This window comes from Pleurodeles waltl, chromosome 6 (genome assembly GCF_031143425.1).
Source record: "Pleurodeles waltl isolate 20211129_DDA chromosome 6, aPleWal1.hap1.20221129, whole genome shotgun sequence".
Taxonomy (NCBI): Eukaryota; Metazoa; Chordata; class Amphibia; order Caudata; family Salamandridae; genus Pleurodeles; species Pleurodeles waltl.
This window is the reverse complement of record NC_090445.1, coordinates 1205096152-1205118853: the sequence shown is the minus strand read 5'-3', so window position 1 is coordinate 1205118853 and position 22702 is coordinate 1205096152. Positions and strand designations below refer to the sequence as shown.

General features: G+C 43.3%; 1 protein-coding gene and 1 long non-coding RNA gene across 4 annotated transcripts in view; one reads left to right on the top strand and one right to left on the bottom strand.

The window, feature by feature from the left end:
• The window catches only part of LOC138300756 (uncharacterized), a 409302-nt gene extending 388670 nt beyond the window's left edge, over window positions 1–20632 (bottom strand). Inside the window, exons 1-2 of one of the 3 annotated variants that reach the window (XR_011204998.1) lie at window positions 20525–20596; window positions 3956–4147 (exon numbers count right to left, since the gene is read on the bottom strand). This is a non-coding gene — a long non-coding RNA (uncharacterized lncRNA). Of the gene's footprint in view, window positions 1–3955; window positions 4148–19734; window positions 19814–20524 lie in introns of those variants that run through there. The other 2 variants (XR_011204999.1, XR_011205000.1) reach the window with 2 other exon arrangements.
• Window positions 20633–20729: 97 nt separating this feature from the next.
• Window positions 20730–22702, top strand: part of VPS26A (VPS26 retromer complex component A) — a 361055-nt gene continuing 359082 nt past the window's right edge. Inside the window, exon 1 of the mRNA XM_069240511.1 lies at window positions 20730–20841. Coding sequence (XP_069096612.1) covers window positions 20839–20841 — 3 coding nt within the window. The 5' untranslated portion in view covers window positions 20730–20838. The remainder of the gene's footprint in view (window positions 20842–22702) is intronic.

Genomic DNA, 22702 nt, shown 5'->3' with positions numbered 1-22702 from the left:
TGTTTGCAAGATTCCCCTGCTGCTGCGCCCACTGGAACTTAAAAGTCCCACTACAGAGCCCCCATATGCCATCTGGCATGCTTGACTAACAGGAAGCATGAGGCCAGGAGTCCCAACAGTCTCAGAGTCTGTCTAACCAAAATCCATGATAGAGGCCGAAACATCCGTACCATAACCTGAATATCCTGGACTCGCTGCTCGGGAGGATAAGCCCGAAACAGCACTGTGTCCAGAACGGCTCCGATGAAAGGGAGCTTCTGAGAGGGAATCAGGTGTGACTTTGACACATTTATATTAAACCCGAGCAAATACAGGAGGTCCACCGTGGCGTAGAAGCCTTCAACAGCCAGTCCTCAAGGTAGGGGAAGACAGAAACCCCCAACCTGCGCAGATTAGCTGCTACCACCACCATTACCTTGGTGAACACCCGAAGGGCACTACTGAAACCAAAGGGGAGCACAGTAAACTGAAAGTGCTTGTGGCCCACCTTGAACCGCGAGTAACGCTTGTGAGCGGGCAGGATGGGGATAAGAAAATACGCATCCTGCAAGTCCAACGCTACCATTCAGTCTCCTTGGTCTAGGGCAGACAAGACCTGAGAAATTGTCCAATTTTATGGAAGGCCAGTGAGGGGGATGAAATTGAGTTCTTCCTCCAACTGGACGTGTGTGTTCTTGCAGAATCCCACTAGGAGGACTTGGGATGCTGTGGAGGAGGGGGGCTGGGTGGTTGCTGACCTCTGGGTCTAACACCCACATCCTCACACTGGATGCTGAGATGAAGGAGGATGCTGTATGATTTGACGGTGGCGTGGTACCCCACCTCTTCCAAAGCCTCGTAAGGGGCTAAAGGCAGACTGCTGACGAGCTGGCTCCGAGATGCCCAAGGATCTAGCCGTAGCCTGAGAGCCCTTACACCACTCAAGCACCAAATCTGCATTTTCTCCAAAAAGGCAGGAGCCATCAAAGGGCATTCCATGACGTTTGTCTGGACTCTAACTCAAGCCTGAAAAGCCAGAAGTACGAAGCCAGGCGTGGCGTTGAAATTGCCCTGCCCAGCGGGCCGGTCGTGTCCAAACCACACCCAATTGTAAACTTGGCTCTATCTATCCCATCTTTGAAGGCTTGAGTTAGAGTGTCCCACACGCCCTCCGGTACCTGGGGCAGCACCTGTGCCACCATATCCCGTAAAGTATGGGAAAAATGGCCCAATGGGCATGAGGTGTTTACGGGCCTGAGCGCCAGGCAGGAGGAATAAAACATCTTACCAAGCTGATCCAGCCTCTTGGATTCCCTATCCGGGGAGCGGAAGGGAAGGCACCATGGGAAGTGGAGGCCTGGACCACAAAGCTCTCCAGGGTGGGGTGTTGGGTGAGGAAACTATAGTCAGTAGGAGCTGGTCGATGGCGGTGGCATCAGATTGTCGTATTTACAGGAGCCCCTGTGCTAGGTTTGGACAATGTCCCCAGCAGGACATCAGTGAGGGCTTTGTTGAAGGGTAATGTAAGGAAATGGCTCCCTGTTGCAGTTACCCCCCACTTTCCGCCTGATACTGATGCTGACTTGACTGAGAAGTGTGCTGGGATCCTGCTAACCATGCCCCAGCACCAGTGTTCTTTCACCTAAAATGTACCATTATTTCCACAATTGGCACACCCCTGGCACACAGATAAGTCCCTTGTAAAAGGTACCAGTGCTACCAAGGGCCCTGCGACCAGGGAAGATCCCTAAGGGCTGCAGCATATGTTGTGCCACCCTAAGGGACTCCTAACCTAACACAAGCACACTGCCATTGTAGATTGTGTGTGTTGGTGGGGAGAAAAAGGCAAAGTCGACATGGCATCCCCCCCAGAATGCCATGCCCACAAAATACTGCCTGTGTCAAAATATGAGGCGCATGGCTTTGTAAAATTCTTTAAATTGAGCGTGGGTTGCTTTGGCTCCCGGATTTGCTGAGGGGGGGGGGGACGCAAAGTCGTCAGTGGCATCGGTTCCGCGGAACCGTGCGTGGAACGTCGATGTTCCTGAGTCACCTCGTTGGCCGGCGGGCATGGCAAAATCAAAGTCCTCTTGGACGTCTTCTTCTTGTGCCTCTTCCCCAAGTGCCCAAGGACCTTGGGTGAGAAGAAGAGGACTTGGGGCTCTTGGAGTGGTCCCGCAGCCTCCTCAAGCTGTGCCGTAACCTCTTAGGAGTCGCGCCAAACAACGTAGACTGCCGGGCTGCCACAAGCTTCAGAAACTTCTCTTTCAGAGCTTTTGGGCCATGGACCAGCAGTCGGACCACAACTTCAAGTCGTGGTCTTTGTCAAGGCACTAAAGACATACCTGGTGAGGGTCCATCACCACAATGGTGCGATGTCACGCACCACAACCCCGTCTTACGAGGACATCTCGCACAGAATAAAAAATCTTCAACAAAAAAGTAGAAAAAGGCCTGCCAAAAAAGGCAGAGGGTAGATCGATCCCAGACCTGCACTTAACCGGCGCGGAAGGAAAAGAACAGACGTACACACGCCGGGGTGGCGCCTTTATAGACGACCGTAATGGCTGAGAAGAGCTCCAACGACACTGAGGATGCCATGCGAATCAAAACTACGGCACCCAACAGCGCGTGCAGGGTATTGCTCAGCAAAAAATTCTGGATTTGAAAATGACACCAGGGAATTCAAATGTAAGGAACCCACAGCTAGAAGTCTCTATCAGATACTTAATCTCACACTAGCTAGCCCCACTTAGATGTACACTCTGAACTCAACCTAGAATAGGTCTCTGATACAACTGAATTGGCACCGCTCTTGCTCTCTGTAAGCGTATGATCTAATTCTGAAATACATTTCCAAAAAGAGGTTATTTTAGATTGTCTCAGCCCGGACAATGGTCTTTACCTCCCCTGGTTGAATTATGTTAGAAAGCACTTCATTGACACTGGCCTCCCTGAGATGTTTACTGCCCCATATTCTCTAAGCAAACGTGAAAGGGGGCAGGTAAATTCCTGTCATGCAGAGTTTAGTCTGTCCCACATACAGGAGGAGGTTTTTAATAAGCACTCTGTGCACAGCTATTTTATACACTTGCCACAGCAGACATGGCATTCTATCTAACCTTGGAGATCTCATGCTTGGAGAGGTCCCTGCTTTTCAGATTCAGGATAAATAATGTGTGGCGCCTGTTGTGCTTTACAGATGAGGAAAATGTGTTGGACTCTAACTTATCTCCAGGTCCCTGTGACAGGACATCAAAGCAATCTTTAGTTCACTATGTTTTTCTGCAAATTGTACTATTGCTCTATTAACCTCTGGGAAACACATTCTGAAATGACTTGCATTCACAAAATGTAGGGAGGCTCTTACACACCTCCAGATGTTTGGCAGTCCCAACATCAGTTTCATTCTTTGATACTTTCTTAAAATGTCTACATGCTATGGGAAATTGGTGGAGGGGTAATTTTTAATGGTTTTCAATCATGTAGTTTAACTAATGCACTTTATTATTGCAGTTTAATCTCTACTGATGTTATTACTCTTAATATATCTGTATTAACTTTTTAACTTTTTAAATTGCGATTTGTGCTTTTATGCTTTTTACTCAAAATTTGCTCAAGACTTTTTGATTGAACTCAGTCTGTGGTGTATGTTAAAAAGCTGTTATTTTTTTTTAAAGAGTTGTTTATAAAGGAAGGGCAGGTTCTTTTATTGGTTCACCAGAAACCAGTACTGGGTGATGAAAGGAAACATAAACAATGAAATGAGCATACATTTAACAATGTTTAACATGAAATAAACTTAGTGTAGTAACTAAAGCTTGGTGACTTACAAGTTACAATAAACAAGTATTTTAAATACAGGTTAGCCATGTTCCCCATCAGGTGTCCAAATTCCTCAAATTCGTTGAGTCCATTGCTCACAGAGTACAATACATTAATTATTTGCATTATTCTATATTCCGTATGCACCCACCCAATGTCACCTCCCCTGTTGAACTGCTTTCAGTCACTAACCACCGGATGTCCTCAGGCTTCTGATTGTTCGTCTTGAAATGTTCGACTAATGGTGCACCAGGTGTTGAACATTGGTTCGTGCTGCAGTGTTGTAGGATATGTGGTTTGGCCTTCTATTTTGGTTGTCACACTCATGGCAGGTTACATGGACCTAAAATGATGGACAACACGTTCATACTGTTACAATGGGTGTGTGATTTACGGGGTCCTTTTTGTTTAGATCGTCAAACTCTATATATTCTATACATAAATTACAGGCTTTAAACTTCCCACACTTATAGTGGTCTACCAAGGAGGAAAGGTGCCATTGTAAATGAATTGTTAGGTGTGTCCTGCTTGGCAAAAGAAAAAGCCTCCTTGACCACATAGTCTCGGACATAACAAGCTGGAGTGGTCAAAGGCAACAAAAAACAGCCATTTTATCTCCATTTTCTTCGAGTTATGCACTATCCAATGCTGCGTTGCAAATTCCCTCAGTGGCCTATGAAACTAGATAATAACTGAACAACTGGATGTAAAAAATGTAGGGGAAAGTCTTGAAACTAAAGGACCTGTATCCAAAGTGACAGAAAAACTGAAAACCAGGAGAGAGCTGGACCTATCATCCCAGCTGTGCTGCTACCATGCAGGTGATCAATATCTCAAGATACACTGTAGTTTGCCCTGGACTGCTAAGAACTCTGTCTTAGAGCACTCTATCTGCCTAAGCCCAGTCCAGGAGCATCTGTGAACTGAAACTGTTACAGAGTCATTTTGCCATCTGTTTCTCCATTGCTTTTCAGATGAGAGGCAGGGGTGTGTAGTGCAAATAGTTCTTCAATACTGTCAAATCATAACAAGCTGTTTTCTTAAGTAGCAGCATAGTAATAGCCCTTATATTTTTAAAAGATGGAAGTGTAGACCCAATAACTATGGTCAGAGCTTGGAAGCTGGCCACTGGAAAAGGATGATCAGGAGATCAAGATTCGAGTCACAGCAATGGTCCACACATGTCTCTCATAATCATCAGTGGCAAAGGACAGACCTTAAACATCTCCTGTAACCTGAGCAAAGCTGGGGTCGAGGATTTGCAATAGGGTTGAGTTATCGTAGTGCAAGGTCTTCACACAAGAGTCTGGAAGCACGTAGTCAGGAGGTAAGTTGTTGTATTCATGTCAATCCCTTATATTACAGTCACAGCCACATAGGTCCTGTTTGGACTCCATTCTCCTTCCAACTGTTATCAAGTCCCAAGATTCAATTAGCACAATAGCACCAACATTCCTTGCATCATTACATTCTCAAAGCATCCACACTAACCATTTTACATCATGCCCATTCAGCCCATGCATACAAAAACATATCCCATCACTACTTCCTCTCCTTTATTTACACACAGCACAAATATGAAACAAATGCAACAAAGACCCCAAAACAAGAAAAAACAAAACACAAATTCTCCATCTTCCACAATCAATGCACATATGCCCACAAGGATAAAACATGCCATTACACTCTCTAGCAAACACAAATAGTGCAGCCCTGCACTCCACTAGACCCAGCACCCTGTCATTCTAGGTGGCCAAATCAACATGAAATTGCGCCAAGCGGAGGAAAGCACCTAAGTCTGCACTGAGCATTAATACACAGTGATGACTGGTCCCAGAACACACAAGCAGAACTTATGCCTTCCAGCCACAACACCACAGGGCGCTGGATTTCCCCATGCTTCCTCTCTTCACATGATACTCATGCTCCCCACGTTTGCAACACAAATACAAACGTAGCAACAAGGTACTATTCATCCCCACTATTGAGTCATCATTACATAAATCTCACGACAGGGTATTGTTTTTCCCCACCTTCACGTCATCTTACGCACATTTATTACACGTTTGTAAACACAAAAATGTTCTTCCTAGCTAGTATTTAACCCCTTCGCTGCTAGGCCTTTTCCCCTCAGGTGCCAGGCCTTTTTCTGGCTTTTTGGGGCAGGGCATTCTTAGGCCCTCATAACTCTTTGTCCACATAAACTACCCACGCCAAATTTGTGTCCTTTTTTTCCAACATCCTAGGGATTCTAGAGGTACCCAGACTTTGTGGGTTCCTCTGAAGGAGACCAAGAAATTAGCCCAAAAAAATTTTAAATGGGAAAAAAGGGCTGCAGAAGAAGGCTTGTGGTGTTTTCCCTGAAAATGTCATCAACAAATGGTTTGCGGTGCTAAAATCACTAGCTTCCCAGCTTTCAGGAACAGGCAGACGTGAACCAGAAAACCCAATTTTTCAACACAATTTTGTCATTTTACTGGGACATACCCATTTTTACGATTTTTTGTGCTTTCAGCCTCCTTCCAGTCAGTGACAGAAATGGGTGTGAAACCAATGCTTGATCCCAGAAACCTAAACATTTCTGAAAAGTAGACAACATTCTGAATTCAGCAATGGGTAATTTGTGTAGATCCTACCAGAGTTTCCTACAGAAAATAACTGGAGTAACAAAATATTGAAATTGAGGTTAAAAAAATAAAACTGCAATTTTTCTCTACGTTTTACTTTGTAACTTTTTCCTGCAATGTCAGATTTTTGAAAGCAATATACTGTTTTGTCTGCTGGACTCTTCTGGTTGCGGGGATATATAGGGCTTGTAGGTTCATCAAGAACCCTAGGTACCCAGAGCCAATAAATGAGCTGCACCTTGCAGTGGTTTTTCATTCTATACCCGGTATACAGCAATTTATTTGCTGAAATATAAAGAGTGAAAAATAGCTATCAAGAAAACCTTTGTATTTCCAAAATGGGTACAAGTTAAGGTGTTGAGGAGCAGTGGTTATTTGCATATCTCTGAATTCTAGGGTGCCCATACTAGCATGTGAATTACAGGGCATTTCTCAAATAGATGTCTTTTTTACACAGTGTCTTATATTTGGAAGGAATAAATGTAGAGAAAGACAAGGGGCAATAACACTTGTTTTGCTATTCTATGTACCCCCAAGTCTCCCGATAAAAATGGTACTTCACTTGTGTAGGTAGGCCTAGTGGCCGTGACAGGAAATGCCCCAAAACACAATGTGGACACATCACATTTTCCCAAAGAAAACAGAGGTGTTTTTTGCAAAGTGCCTACCTGTGGATTTTGGCCTCTAGCTCAGCGGCACCTAGGGAAACCTACCAAACTTGTGCATTTTTGAAAACTAGAGACATAGGGGAATCCAAGATGGGGTGACTTATGGGGCTCTCACCAGGTTCTGTTACCCAGAATCCTTTGCAAGCCTCAAAATATGGCCAAAAAAAACACCTTTTCCTCACATTTCGGTGACAGAAAGTTCTGGAATCCGAGAGGAGCCACAAATTTCCTTCCACCCAGCATTCCTCAAAGTCTCCTGATACAAATGGTACCTCACTTGTGTGGGTAGGCCTAGTGCCCGTGCCAGAAAATGCCCCAAAACACAATGTGGACACATCACATTTTTCAACAGAAAACAGAGTTGTTTTTTGCAAAGTGCCTACCTCTTGATTTTGGCCTCTAGCTCAGCCGGCACCTAGGGAAACTTACCAAACCTGTACATTTTTTAAAACTAGACACCTAGGGGAATCCAGGATGGGGTGACTTGTGGGGTTCTCACCAGGTTCTGTTACCCAGAATCCTTTGCATACCTCAAAATATGGCACTTTTCCCTCACATTTCGGTGACAGAAAGTTCTGGAACCTGAGAAGAGCCACACATTTCTTCCACCTAGCGTTCCCCCAAGTCTCCCGATAGAAATGGTACCTCACTTGTGTGGGTAGGCCTTGTGCTTGCAACAGGAAATGCTGCATAACACTATCTGGACACATCAAAATTATCAAATACAAAACTACCTGTTTTTGCGGGTTCACCTGCGTTTTTGTTCCTGGGCTCAGCAGCCATCTAGGGAAACCTACCAAACCCAGATATTTCTGAAAACTAGACACCCGAGGGAGTCCAGGGAGGTGTGACTTGCAAGGATCCCCCAATGTTTTCTTACCCAGAATCCTCAGCAAACCTCAAATTTAGCTAAACAAAATCAAATTTTTCCCACATTTCTGTGTGGGATCACCGCACCGGGAGAAATTTCATATCACCCAACGTTCCCCTCAGTCTCCCAGTAAAAATGATACCTCAATTGTGTAGGCGGGCTAAGTGCTTGTGACCAGGAAAAGCCACAAACATGTCCAAATTGAGGGGGAACCAAAGTGGGTTCAAAAGGGCAGTTTGAAGAAAAAAAAAATTTAGGCTGACAAGTGCAGCAGAATTTTTATTGGTATACATGAAAACATGCTGGGTGGTAGGAATTTTTGTGGATTCCTGCAGATTCCATCACAAAAATGTGGGGAAAATGTGTGCTTTCCAGCAAAGTTGCAGGTTTGCAGGGCATTGTGGGTAAGGAAATGGTGTGGGTGCATGTGAAGCACACCACCCTGGAATCAAATAGATGTTTAGTTTTCAGATGTGTCTAAGTCTTGTGGATTTTTCTACATGGCAACGTCCCAAAGTAAAAAAAAGTGCAGCCCTAACCATTACAAGTGGGACGATTTTGAGAGTTACCAAGCTCTCATGGTCCAAATGTAAAACAAAAAACAAAAATAATCAAATGTCCTCTTGCTTACCATGGGATAAGATGTTTTAGTGTGCAGGGGAGAGCTGAAAGACTGTTAGCACCTTCAGTTCGGGTGGGGGTATAACCAGGGCCATACTGGTTGGTAGCCACCACCGCACTATTTTCTTTTATTTTTTTTATTCCCTGGCATCTAGTAGACTTTCTGTCCCTCTGGGGCGTGGATCAGGGATAATTGCCCAATCTGCCCACTGGTGGGCAGAACAACTTTGGCCCCATTTATTTGGGGTGGGGGTATGGCCATACCCCAACCTCTTATTTTGAAAAAAAAATCTTCCCTGGTCTCTGGTGGGCTTTCTGCCCCCCCTTGGGGCAGATGGGCCTTCCAAAAATAGGCCAATCTGCCCCCAAGGGGGCAGTTATGGCCAACAGTAATGTGCCCCCATGGGGAGCAACCCTTGCCCAAGAGGCTGCCCCCCCCCCCCAAACTAAACACACACACCAATCCATGGTGTCTAGAGGTTTCTGCCCCTTTGGGGGGCAGAAATGGCCTAAATACAATTTGCCCCCAGGGGAGGGACCCTTGCCTAAGGGGTCGCTCCCCTCCCATCCAATATGCACAAATCGAGATATCATTTTTTAAAGGTTTAAAAGAGTCTCAATCCTTAAGAATCAGTGGTTGTATCCTTTGAAAACACACTGTACCTGGGATGTGTCAAAAATAATGAAGCATGGGGGTTGCAGCAGATGATATGCACTGAAAAATGAGCCGCTGCGTCAGATTTTCCGGCGCACCACAGGTGATGCTTTGTTTCTTTCCAAGCTGCAGGGTGATGCGACGATTTCCATGAGTGCTGCCTTAGTTCCTCGCTGTGGTGCGGGAATATTTTGATGCCCAGGGACGATTCGTTGAAAATCCTTGACCCGCTGGTAAGAAGGAGCTGGCGATGCGTTAATCCAGTAGGCAATGCAGCCAATTTTCAGCAGCAAGGCAGGCGCTACATCGATTTCTACAGGCGATGCGCCGATTTTCCGACGCACTGGGATTTTCTTCTTGGGGTGAAGTCTTTGTGGCCCTGAGACTTCAGAACAGGAGAAAAGCTGTCCTTCTAGCAGAGTCAGAGGCCAGCAGGCAGCAAGACAACAAGCAGGGCAGCAGTTCTTCTCAGCAAAGCAGCTCTGATGAGTCCTATGGGCAGCCAGGCATTCCCTCTGACAGAGTCCAGAAGTGTCTGATTTGGAGGGACCAGAGACCCAGTATATTTAGCCAAAAGTGCCTTTGAAGTGAGGGAAACTTCAAAGGGTGGTTTAGAAGAGCACAAGTTGCCCTTTCCGCCCAGTCCTGTCTGCCTGGAGCCCTGTGGTGGGTTATCAGTCCTTTGTGTGAGGGCAGGTTACTGGCCTTTGAAGTGTAAGAGAGAGCCCCTGCACCCGTCCTGCCCACGGAGACCCACTCAGTATGCAGATGAATGCAAATGTGACTGAGTGTCCTGTGTTCACGGCTATCTGGGTGGAATGCACAAGGGGACCTGTCAAGGCCAGACGTGGCTTGGAGACAGGTTGTAAGGCAAAGATGTCAGTAAGCGCAGAGAAATGCCCACTTTCTAAAAGTGGCATTTCCAAAATAGTAATATTAAATCCAACTTCACCAGTAAGCAGGATTTTCAATTACCATTATGGCTATACTAAATATGACAGGACTACTCCTTTCAGGTCAGAATCTACCACTTAAAAGTATGAGGGCAGTTCTAATGCTAGTCTATGAAAGGGGCCTCACAGTAGTGGAAAACAAATATGTGAGGTTTTTTTACTACCAAGACATGTAAAACACATAAGTACTTATCCTACCTTTTACTTACATAGCTGCCCTATGGGTTACCTAGGGCATACCTTAGGGGTGACATATGTAGAAAAAGGGCAGTTCAAGGCTTGGAAGTAGTTTTAAATGCAAAGTCGAAATGGCAGTGAAACTGCACATACAGCCTTTGCAATGGCAGGCCTCAGACATGGTTAAGAGGCTACCTATGTGCGTGACACAATCAGTGCTGCAGGTACTATGCCACTAGTAGCATTTAATGTACAGGCCCTGGGCACATGTAGTGCGCCTTACTAGGGACTTATAGGTAAATTAAATATCCCAATTTGGTAGGAGCCAATATTACCATGGTTAAGGGAGAGAGCACATGCACTTTAGCACTAGTCAGCAGTGGTAAAGTGTGCAGAGTCCTAAAACCAGCAAAAACAGGGTCAGAAAAAGAAGAGGAGGAAGGCAAAAACCCTGGGGTGACCGTTCAGAGAGGGCCATTTTCCAACATTACTCTAGCCCATTAATGGCACAAACCTGTACCAAGTAGGGACAGAAACCATCTGTTACGTTACCAATCACCTGTTACTCATTAATGGATTCATGCAAACCACACAAGAGCAAGTGATGTTTGTTCATAATGTGACAAGCATAATTGATATAAGCAACACATATTTGATCTGCCTGCTAAATTTACCACAGCTATGCTGGGTATTCATGTCCAAGGGTAATAGTCCCATTTGCTATTAACTTACCTAGATTAGAAGTTATTAGAGAGTATACACAGACTGTTTTTATTAAATTCAACGCAGCTGCTAAGTATGCAAAAGTACTGCCATTTGGATGACAATTGATGCTAAGCAACTCATGCACACCGCCTCTCATATCCAGCAGTTAGCAGTATATCACTGGTATCACATATTTCTTGGTTGGGCAACAGACACCACTGAAATTCTTAATCTGGTGCTGCACCCCTTGATTTGGCTGTTCATTGCCTTTGCTATACTAGCTATCGTAATGTGCAGAATATATGTACGCACTAAACAGCTTTATGTTAGAGTGCAAAAGCTTAACACAATGTTTACTGGACTCTATAGTACTTTTCCTGTGAATACAACCAAATGATTTGTTTTTTGTATGCATTAAAAGTCATCTAAAGGGGTGGAGTGTGTAGTATGAGCCTAGTGTGTGGGAGACACTGTGGTTACAAAAGGGTTAATTAGCTTAGACAGTGTTAATGAATGAAAATGCATGTGAAAACCCATGTACCACGTTGAGATAGATGCCTGTTTTTGCTATTTTTAATAGACACAACTATCTCTCAAGATACAGTGTTTACTGTACCAGGCCAAGGCATGTGAATCATGGGAGACATATAGTTGAGGCTGTACTGACCCTGAACAAGCCTGGTAGTAGTCTGAAAGCCCTGGGAGGATGACTGATGGGTACAAGTAAGAGTAAGTATCTTGGGTCAGCATAAACACTGATAACAACTCAAGAATCAGTGGTGCAAGACATGAACATAACATTGTGTAAGTCAGCTCTTGATATTGATTTGTACCTGATTGGTGTTTCTTGGGTTAGTTGCCAGTCGTCAGTCCAACACACTGGCACCTGTAGTGATTTCTCTCAAAAATTTAACACACACTCATTGGGAATACACTTCAACAATTACTAATGCAAATTTGCACTCGCTACAAAGTTCACTCATTGGGCCAATAAAATTCATGCACACACTGTGCCACTGTTTACCAGGATTGGCAATGTGCCCTATAGAAGACTGCACACTAAACTTTAGTCTCTTCACTCCCTCTTTCAAACAGCTTACTGCTCAATCCACAATGTAACTTATTCATCTCATCCTGGCCACCAAAACTGAACCTTAAATCTTTGTTGTGACAAACTCAGTTTCAATGCCCCTCGCTGGCTGTCTTAAGTTTAATTCTCAATCCTAGGGGCGGTGCAAATCTGTCTCCCCCTCAACAACTTATTTCCAGACATGTTCCATTTGTCCAATATCTTGACATATGGTCTCACAGAAACAGACACACAACTAACTCTCCCTTTTACTTTCAGAAATCACCATTCGTACAATCTCCTTTAACGTAGAATCAGTCTCCATCTCACAGCACCATTCCTCAACAGTAAACGCACCTTCTCCACCTATTACTGCATCCTGAACAGAAACTACTGCACCTTTACTCTTACTATCTAATACAGCAGGACTGTCTATTACATTCCAATCGACGGACAACCTCGACAAACAATCTGCCTAAGTATTCCTTAAACCCTGAATGTGTTGAATTTGATATCATAGTCCTGGAGCTTGGTTGCTAGCCTTAGCACCTTGATGTCCCTTTACTTGCTCCACCAGGGTTTAATACTTTCACCAAAGATTTATTGTCTGGCCGCCAGGTAAACTGTGTTCCTCATTAATATTTTGGACAATATTCAACACCTCAAGATGCAGCCAGAGCTTCCGTTTTGATAACAGAATAGTTTCTTTCTGAATTTGTAAGTGTTCTTCATGCAAATGCTGCAGTTATTTTGTGTTTCCAGGTGTTTGAGAAAGAATAGCTCCTAAACCAGTGGCACTTGCATCAACTGTAAGTATGGACTTTAGATTGATATTGTAGGGCACTATAACACAGGCATCACAGATCTCCTTCATTACAGAATCAAAATAACTTTGCTGTTCTCAAACTCATATAAAATGGGGTCCTTTTCTCAATAAAGACCTCGGACATTCTGTTTTATTTGCAAATGTTTCCACAAATTTAAGAATAATATTCTATCAATCCTATAAAGGATTGTAGCTGTTCCTTGTCCAGAGGAGCTGAAGCTAAACTAATTGCTTTTAACTAAGTCCTTTTTTGGTTTTACCTCTTCACTACTTGTTCTTTCTTACCATAAGTCCTACTTCAGCGATTCTGTGTAATGCTTGCTTAAGGACATTGCGTTGCTCAATGGTTTCTTCAAAGATTAAGATGTCATCTTGAAAATATACAATATCCTACAAACCTTTAAAAAAAAGTCCTAATCATGCGCTGAAAACGGCTTGCCGCCAAAGCTAATCACAACGGCATGGCAGTAAACTGGAAGGTTCCTTCAATAGTAATAAAAGTTGTTAACAATTTGGACTCTTCATGGAGCTTAATTTGGTGGTAAGTACTTTTCAGATCTAAGGGCCAGATGTACCATCACGGCCCATTGCGATTCGGTAATAGCGATTTTTAAGAAATCGCTATTACCGACTCGCAAAGGGCGATGTATGACCTTTGCGAATCGGTAATAGCGATTTCTTAAAAATCGCAAAAGCTATTACCGAATCGCAAATTGTGATACCGGCCCCATTCGCAGCTATGGGCTTGTTTTTTGCATTTCCAAAATTGCGATTTCTGAACCAGAAATCGCAATTTTGGAAATGCAAAAGGCCAGGGTGCTGGGGGCCTAAGACCCCCTCTCCTGCACCCCAAAACCTTTTTTTCCAACATGTAAGGTACACACATGCCAAAAGGGCATGTGTGCTTTACATGTTCAATTTATGGTATTTTGCAAGTGCAAAATGCCATTTTTGGAAAAATCGCAATTTGCGATTTTTTACAGCATAGCCTTGCGACCTGGAAATTGCGAATCGCAAATTGCAACTCGCAATTTCCAGGTCACAACGCAAGAAATCGCAATTTTAGCGATTTCTTATTTGTGGTCTGCGAATGCATTTCATGCATCACAGACCACTGTTTTGCACTCGCAAACGGCCGAATTTAACGATTCGCACTGTTTGCGAGTGCAAAAATGTTTGATACATGTGGCCCCAAATTAGAAAAAGACCTACCCTCTTTAAGCAATAACACCAATTCATCAATATTAGGCAACAGAAATATAGCTACAACAATATTTTGATTCAATAATCGGAGGGCCACACAGAATCGCAGCCGTCCATCAGCCTTTTCAGTAATAACAAAAAGGGACATCCAAATAGACGCCTCTAATGGTTCTATGATCCCTTCATAGATCCCTTGTTTAGTGGCCACCCCACTTTTAAATTAGCAACTTGAGGATTTCAACACCACACCCACTTCCATATCTGGTTAAGTGATAACCCCCCACTTCTGGAACCTCATGCTTATGCCTTTTCTTTTCCACTGCTTTCATACACAAATCAGATTGTTCAACAAAGCCTTGTGTATTAAAAAAAGAGGTAGATGAGGCTTTGTGCCAAAAATGTGCACCTCCTCGAGGGAGGCATAAAGAGTAAGTAAAGTTTCATTTTCTCTAAACTTTTGAAACTTTATAAATGTACAACACTTTACAAACACACAGTGGTCAAAATATAAAACTGTTAAAGCATAGTTTTTGTACAGAAGGGTACCCTTCCACTATAAAAACCTATACTTGACTTCAAACACACACTCCCATGCACCAAAGTGCATGGCTGTGTGAATTTGTGCATGGAAGACAAATGTGCACCTTCACAGGGAGAGACAAAACTGGTGTTATATCTTAGTAGATATGGTGCAGTTCTTATCTCCTATTGATGCAGGAAATCAACTTTGGTTACTGTGCTATGTTGTATCTAAAGTTACAAATTTGCCGCTCAAGGTTTAATTGCTCACAGTGCTTTCAAAAATATTTTTAGCACAACACATTTGGATTGTACCTAGTGCACACCTTTTCAGGACTGGTAATAATCTTAGAGTGCCTTTCAAAAAAGAAAAACTCTATGACACCATGAAGCTTCAAATGATTCTATGAATTAAAGCCTGTACTGACTCCAAAGAAGACCTTAGATTAGCTAATGAACCAAGCATCACCCACACTCACCTCATTTGACATATTTTACTATACTGAATTTCTGTGAGTATCTCACAAGCCGGTGCCACATTTCTCATTGTTTTAAAGGATCTCACAACATAATGTACACTGTGTCTCACACAGCAAGTGTTATGTGTTTAAATGACTGGTCTCTCCACACACTGCATCTCGTTTTTGCGAACATGTTACACATGTACACACACAGCTTCTTATTTTGAAGGCATCTCACATACTATGTTTTATATATGTCTTTCTTTCACATCAGGCTTTTCACATTTGTAAAGTATCTATCTTCAGTACACACACTGTGCATCTCATTTTGTGAGCATCTCATTCAGAAAGCATTTTTCATGTCACGTTTATCTACATCTTCAGCTTTTTAATTTGCGATCACTCTACACTCATGGCATCCATCTGCACTAATTTTTCGAGCAGATTGGACAAAAAAGTTTAACTTTTTTTTTTATTGTGTTTTATATTTTGCACTGCCTTGGGTGCATATAGTGCCTGGATCTCCACCTTGCGGCCACAGGAAAGCAAGCAATATAGTTCAGCTGCCTGTGGTAGCATCCTCACTGCACCCCCTGGGTAATGGTAAAGCAATGGCAGCAAAGTTATCTGCTGAAAATATTATTGACCATGAGTACACAATTTGTTAGTGGGGAGGCTGAGAATCATTATTTTTCCTGGTTCCACAGCACTGTAGTTCTGTTGTAGGTTCTGATGAAAATGCCCAGGGATTGTACTTGTGGACAAATACCACTGTTGGGAGGATTGTGCACATTTTGATGTAGTGCTTATTACATCATACTTTTATTTAAAAAGGAGAAGCTGGGATTATAAATCTTATAGTTTGTTAGCTAAAACATACACACAGGCATATGTTTAATGGAGTGGTGCTATCTGCTAATGGTAGTGTATTACCAACTGGAGGTCTGTTCAAGGATTCTTTTAATAGCATTGTTTGTGAGTGCTTTTATTCTTTAACAAGCCTCTTCTAGAGGCCTGAGTTAGTAGGTGATTATTGAATGGTGGATACTGTAAGAAATTGGTTTTTTGATTGAGTGGGGTGAAAATCCTTCTCAAGCAACAAACACAATCTTGGTCAGGGTGAACCACAGAAGTCACTAAATTAACCTGTGCTTAACTCTCTGGTAGGGGCAAAGGCAGTCATGCTTAACTCAGAGGCACTGTGTAAAGTATACTGCAGTTTGAGTGCCGCAGAAAAAGTGAAAACGCAATACAAGAAAAACTCCACACCTGTTTAGAAAACGAGTAAAATGTAATAAATAAAATAAGACAGAAATCCAATCAGTAGCACTGAAGTATATGCAGTTTTAAAGGTCTTAGTAAAAATAGCACCAAGAAGCAGAAAGCTCTGGCTGTGTCTATCTGGTCGGTAGACCGGGACAAAGTTACACATTCAGACTCAACGCAATGGAGTGTGGGCCGGATACATGGATCAGGTTGGTCCCACTAAAAAAGGTTATCTCCTCAAAGTCATGTGCACAGAGTTCAAAGAATCAGGATTTCACAGGAGCTCAACTAATGCCAGCCAGGGGGTCCAGGCCTTGAGGTGGGCATCTCTTGGGGATCAGGAACTCATTCCAGCAGAGATCAGCAGGCCTCAGGCAGGTTCAGCTGCAGGTCCAGAAAGGGCCAGTTGCAGCAGGTCAGCTGGACGGGTGCAAGGAGTCTCCTGCAGCCCATAAAAGGAGGGCAGACACCTGACCATTAGAGTCACTCAGGTAGTCCTAATTTTAAAGAGACGGTCCTCTCTCTTTCAAGAAACAGGGCAGGCCCCAAGAAGCAGAGCAGTCTTCTCAAGAACAAGGTAGGCCTCAAGAAGCAGCACAGACATCTGAGAAACAAGGCATACCTAAAGCAGCAAGGTAGTACCATGGATTACAAGGCAGTCCTTCTGTAGTCTTCCACATTTCCAGGAGTGTACTGTAGAGTTGATCTGAGGGTCTAATATTTATAGCTGGTGCCCACCTTTAAAGTTGGAGAACCTTCTAGACTTTCCCCACATCAAGTTCTGGAATTTCCTTCCTTCCCCTGCCAGATTCCAAGGGATCTGGGTGACACTAGACTGGTGTCAAATTCTTTGTGAGTCTGCTGAGGCAAAACCCATTCTAAATGTAATTGGGCCAGGGAACAGCTCCGTCAATCCCATCCTGCCAACACCTAATCCCCCCTTGTCTTACTGTCTGGGAGGAATACTCAAAGGACATCTGCCAACTACATCCAGTCATGTGACCCAGGGCACAGGCACCACATGGTTATAACAAGAACATTTAAACTTTCTAGAAGCGATATTTTCAGAATTGCAGCTTAAAAATACAACTTAACATTAAAGAGGGGTTTGACTTACAATTCTTTAGATGCCAAAATCGATCTTATTACCTGTTCCCAATTGAAGTTATTTATTTTTAAATGTAATAAGGAAACCCAATGTTAACCTATGGGAGAAGCAGGTCTTGCAGTAGTGAAAAATTAATTTCAGAGGTTTTCACTACCAGGATGTGTAAAACTTAAAATCACATGGCCAACATTTTAAATATGCTCCACCCAGCCCTACAGGCTGTTTAGGGCCTACACTAGGGGTGATATGAATTAAAAATGAAGGTTTAGGCATGGCAAAAGGTTTATTTTGCCAGTTTGAAATGTTGGTTTAAAACTACACTATAGTCTGCAGTGGCTGGTGTGAGGCATGTTTGAAAGGCCTACCTAAGTATGTAGCACAATAACTGCTGCAGACCCACTAGCGGCATTTAATTTAAAGGCCCTGGGGACATGTAGTACCACTTTACTAGGGACTTATAAGTAAATAATTCGAGCCGATTGGATGTAAGCCTATTTTACTATGTGCAAAGAAGAGAGCACAATCACTTTACCATTGGTTAGCAGTGGTAAAGTGCACAAAGTCCTAAAATCCAACAAAAACAGGTTTGGAAAACAGGAGGGGCGAAAGCAACAAGTTTGGAAGTGACCCTTCATAGAGGGCCAAGTACAACAGTTACTTATTGGTGTCCCATGGCCTACAATACTCTTAAATTCCAATTTACTAAGCCTTTATACAACTCACTCTTGAAGGGTAGCAACTGTGGGCAGTTGAGGTAATGGAGGGGCTGTGACTTCCTTACAGCATGATAAATTATTCAGACACATACAATTCAATGAGTGATTACAGCTTTGTCTTTTAAAAGACTGATGCTTATTGTAGAGAATTACAGTAAGGACTGAAACCTAAAAAGTTGTGCACAGACAAGACACACAAGATACCATTGCTCAATACCAAGAAATTGGCCATTTGCTACCTTCACCTCAGTTGCCTATATTATCAATTATGTTTAAGTACTCTACACAGCCAAGACTTGCAGTAATACTTTAAAAAAATATTCCAACAAAGTCAGCTTTTTTAACACAGGTTGAGAACACCCAACAGGTCATCTTAGTTATTCCAGTATCTTCTTTGAGGCTGGATAAACTTAATTGGGCTTCACCGACTGAAAACTTGAGTAAGGTCAATTATATCCCAGAAAAGAGAGAATCATGCCATATGCAACATATATAAAGAGATGATGGAATCATTTGACATACAGACAACAAAATAATTTGCCCTAGGAAATATTTGTTTTTTCAGCTGTAAGTTCAGGATTTTATTGCAACTGCCTGCAGCAAAAAGAATGGTTACTGATTAATCGAGTTGCATTTTCAGGTTTATGAATATTGGTAAGAAAATGTTGTTTATTCTTCCTTTTTTCTCTCCCATCCTTGTTGATCAGTCCATAAAGAAGCAAAGATCATGTTTTTTTCCACATACTTTCTAATTGTTTTCTAGAATGTAATTAACAATAAAGCATACTTACAAACTGTGATTACATGTCCTCCTTTCTTGCTATTGCACTTCAGAGCTACGCAACTGTATACATTTATCGAAGCCTGCGGCTCTTAAACAACGGGCACCTTCTATAGGGTCAATGAAAATTCCTCAAGGCTGTCCCAGTTCCCTACAGAAATTTTGTGTCCCCTACACCCCTGCACTTCCACCCAGCTCCCAAAAGTATATATTTTTTTTGCTGCACACGAAGCTCATTCCATTGTACTTATCACACACGATGTCTGCTTCACAATACGTGAAACCATCCAATAATATTTCTAAACGGTATGGGGTCAAGTAGTGAACTCCCCTCTCCGGTATGCACAGATTCATCTCGACCATCCAGAAACGTTGCAGCCTCCACTGGCCAGCTTGTCGACAAATTGTTGTAAACATAATGACTGCATGTAACTGTTTATTCAACTTAATGAGTTTTATTTGAACTACAGCCAGAAGTGGACGATCCCTTGCTGGCACAATCAGCTGACTAACATGGAACGCTCCCACTCAAAGCAACACATGGAACCTTCAGGAGGTTCCATTCTAATAAAACACAATAAGCATAACACATTATAACAGATTTCCTTTCTTTCTGTGAACACAAGCTGCTTTCCTCTGTAACATCCTACATTCATGAAACTATGCCCTAGCAGCAGCGACAGTCCCATTTGCACGTCACTTACCACCTGACTCCCGCAAACTCAAAGCTGCTACTCGACGATCATTAAAAGTTGCTAGCTCGTGTCAATTGGCGCCAATCACCTGCGTCCCTCCAAATAATCAGCGATCTTCTTCGACATGCTACAGTTGCATTGGTCAGATATTCTGCAGGGGAACAAAGGCTATTGCGCCCCCATGGTATCCCGCACACATCCTTACTCACTGCCCTCTCATTTATCGCCTTGCTAGAATGGACAGCTCCCGCTTAATCCCCGTACACCAATGGTTTCCAACCTTTTGACTTCTGTAGATTCCCACTTTATCATTACTGCAACCCAGGGACCCCCAAGGAATCATTACTGAAAGCTGGGGACCTAATTTGTTAATATTATTTAATTTTCTGAGCAGTCACGGACCCCCTGAGGAGGCTTTGCGGACCCCCAGGGGTCCCTGGACCAAGGTTGGGAACCACTGCCATACACTGCTGAACCCATAGAGCCGGTATCACTCCTTTCATATGTTATTATCTTCCTCCTCCTAAAAGCCAGACTGGGACAGAAAACAGACCATGGACTCAATATAAAACTGGCCCCCATTAAAGCATCAAATAGGTAAAGAAAGTGGCCACATTTACAAATCTACGCGGAATTTATTTAACTTGTAATGACGCGGTGCGTAAGTATTTCGCAAGGTATACGAGAATGCAGCAATTGTACTTGCTGTAGGCAATAATTGTGGTATAAAGGAGGTATGCAACAATAAGAACCGCAAGACCATGAAACAAACAGCCACAAAAGCAGCCCACACTGTAACCTGTCAGATTAGTCCTTCGGGCCCTGCCAGAAATATTTATAGTCCAGTTCGCCTGCTTCCTTCCTTAAGAAATAGTATTTACAAGTCTGCTGTTTATTTTACGTTGGTTCCGCCTCTTCACCTCTACTCTACCAATGCGAATCTGAGGTCGATTGAACGTTGACCATTGAGGTAACAGCTTTGGTAAGAGGGCGGGATTACAAGTGTTGCGCGCGCATGCGTGTTGCACGCTGACGTGCGGGTCACGGGACGTTAATCTTTGGACTTCTTCCTGTGTTGGTGGCTAACCGGAGGGTCTCGCTGAACTTAACACTATGGTGAGTATGATAGTTGTAAACCGGTGAGTAGTGCGGAACAGCACCCTCTTATTCCACAGTACAGCAGCACGAATGGTTGCAAAGGCACCACCGCAAAGAGCGTTCAGGGAGAGTATGATGAAAAGTTTGTTACTGACCTGGGCCCGGCATTAAAAAGTGATTACCTACATGATTGGAGATTTATGAAGGTAGAAGGTCCTAGTCATCAAATGTTTTCGCTATCCAGTAAGCTTTTAGACTAAGTCTCTTTGAGGCGTTGTACTTGCTTATTAATGATGTATAACTGCCTCGCGTAGAAAGTTGTAAATGAACATGGGGCAGTAATTAGAATATGTAATACACAATAACGTTACAGAACGTGATTTCACAGGTAGTATAATGTTATGCCTCCATAATGAGCCTAACAAAATGGAACAGGCCTATATTGCAAAAATAAGCTAACAATCACCAAGGAATTTGAAAACAATGTGGCTAAGGTTTACGTTATACATTAGATACGTTTTTTGAATATCAGTGTGTGTGAGTTTGGAAATGGCTGAAATGAAACATACATTTAAACCGATGAGACGTGGGACCTAGCGTTTAGAGAGGAAACAAAACATGCTGGTTATTTGTTTTTTAAGCAATCGTGTTTGCTGTTCCTGCATGTTTGTTTTCTGCTGGTGTTCTTCATATCCAGCTGCAAAACGTGGCAAATTTGCAGTTCATTATGCAGCATAAGGGTTAACGGAGTCCCCTCTAAAAAAAGTATGTGGGGCGGGGGCGTTCTCAGTTCATCCGTGACCAGTCCCAACTTGTGGAAATGTGCCCTGAACTTTGTGACTCAAACCACGCCCAATCCCACCTTTGTTAGCGAGAAGATCGAAAGGAGGAGTATTTAGGGTAGTGACATGGGGTGTTGGGCAATGTACCCGTTACCACTGGTTTCGCATCCGCCTGCCCAAAACTTAAAAGAAAAAAAACCACAATGCCATGCAGCACAGGAATCTGCCATTCTGCACAGTGATGGACAGAAAGAGAAAATCTTGTTTCGTCTAGCACTGTCAAGGGCCAGGCAGTCCAGTTACCTTGATCGAAATTGCATTAGGATAACTTATTTAGCGGCTCCTCTGTGCGAAAAACTAGTTGCCCAGCAGGGAGGCATTTACTTGGCGCTACCCACTAAAACATGGGTACTCACAAACTTTTTGCCGAGGGCCAAAATTGCAGTCTGGTTTGTGGACGATTGGCCTGTTGGAGGTGGGCTGGGCTACTGGTGTTAAACATTTTTTACTAGACAATGCTGTATTTCGAAGCTAGACGTAAGTACGAAGCTAGATATTTTGACAATACTTTTTTATTATCATACAATAGTGTGAGAAAGTAGCCTCTTTCTAGCCTTGTTACCACCACTTTTGGCCTGTTTGTGAGTATATGTCAGGGTGTTTTCACTGGGATCCTGCTAGCCAGGGCCCAGTGCTCATAGTGAAAACCCTATGTTGTCAGTATGTTTGTTATGTGTCACTGGGACCCTTCTAGCCAGGACCCCAGTGCTCATAAGTTTGTGGCCTATATGTGTTCCCTGTGTGATGCCTAACTGTCTCACTGAGGCTCTGCTAACCAGAGCCTCAGTGGTTATGCTCTCTCTGCTTTCCAAATTTGTCACTAACAGGCTAGTGACTAATTTTACCAATTCACATTGGCATACTGGTAACACCCATATAATTCCCGTGTATATAGTACTGAGGTACCCAGGGTATTGGGGTTCCAGGAGATCCCTATGGGCTGCAGCATTTCTTTTGCCACCCATAGGGAGCTATGACAATTCTTACACAGGCCTGCCAGTGCAGCCTGAGTGAAATAAGGTCCACGTTATTTCACA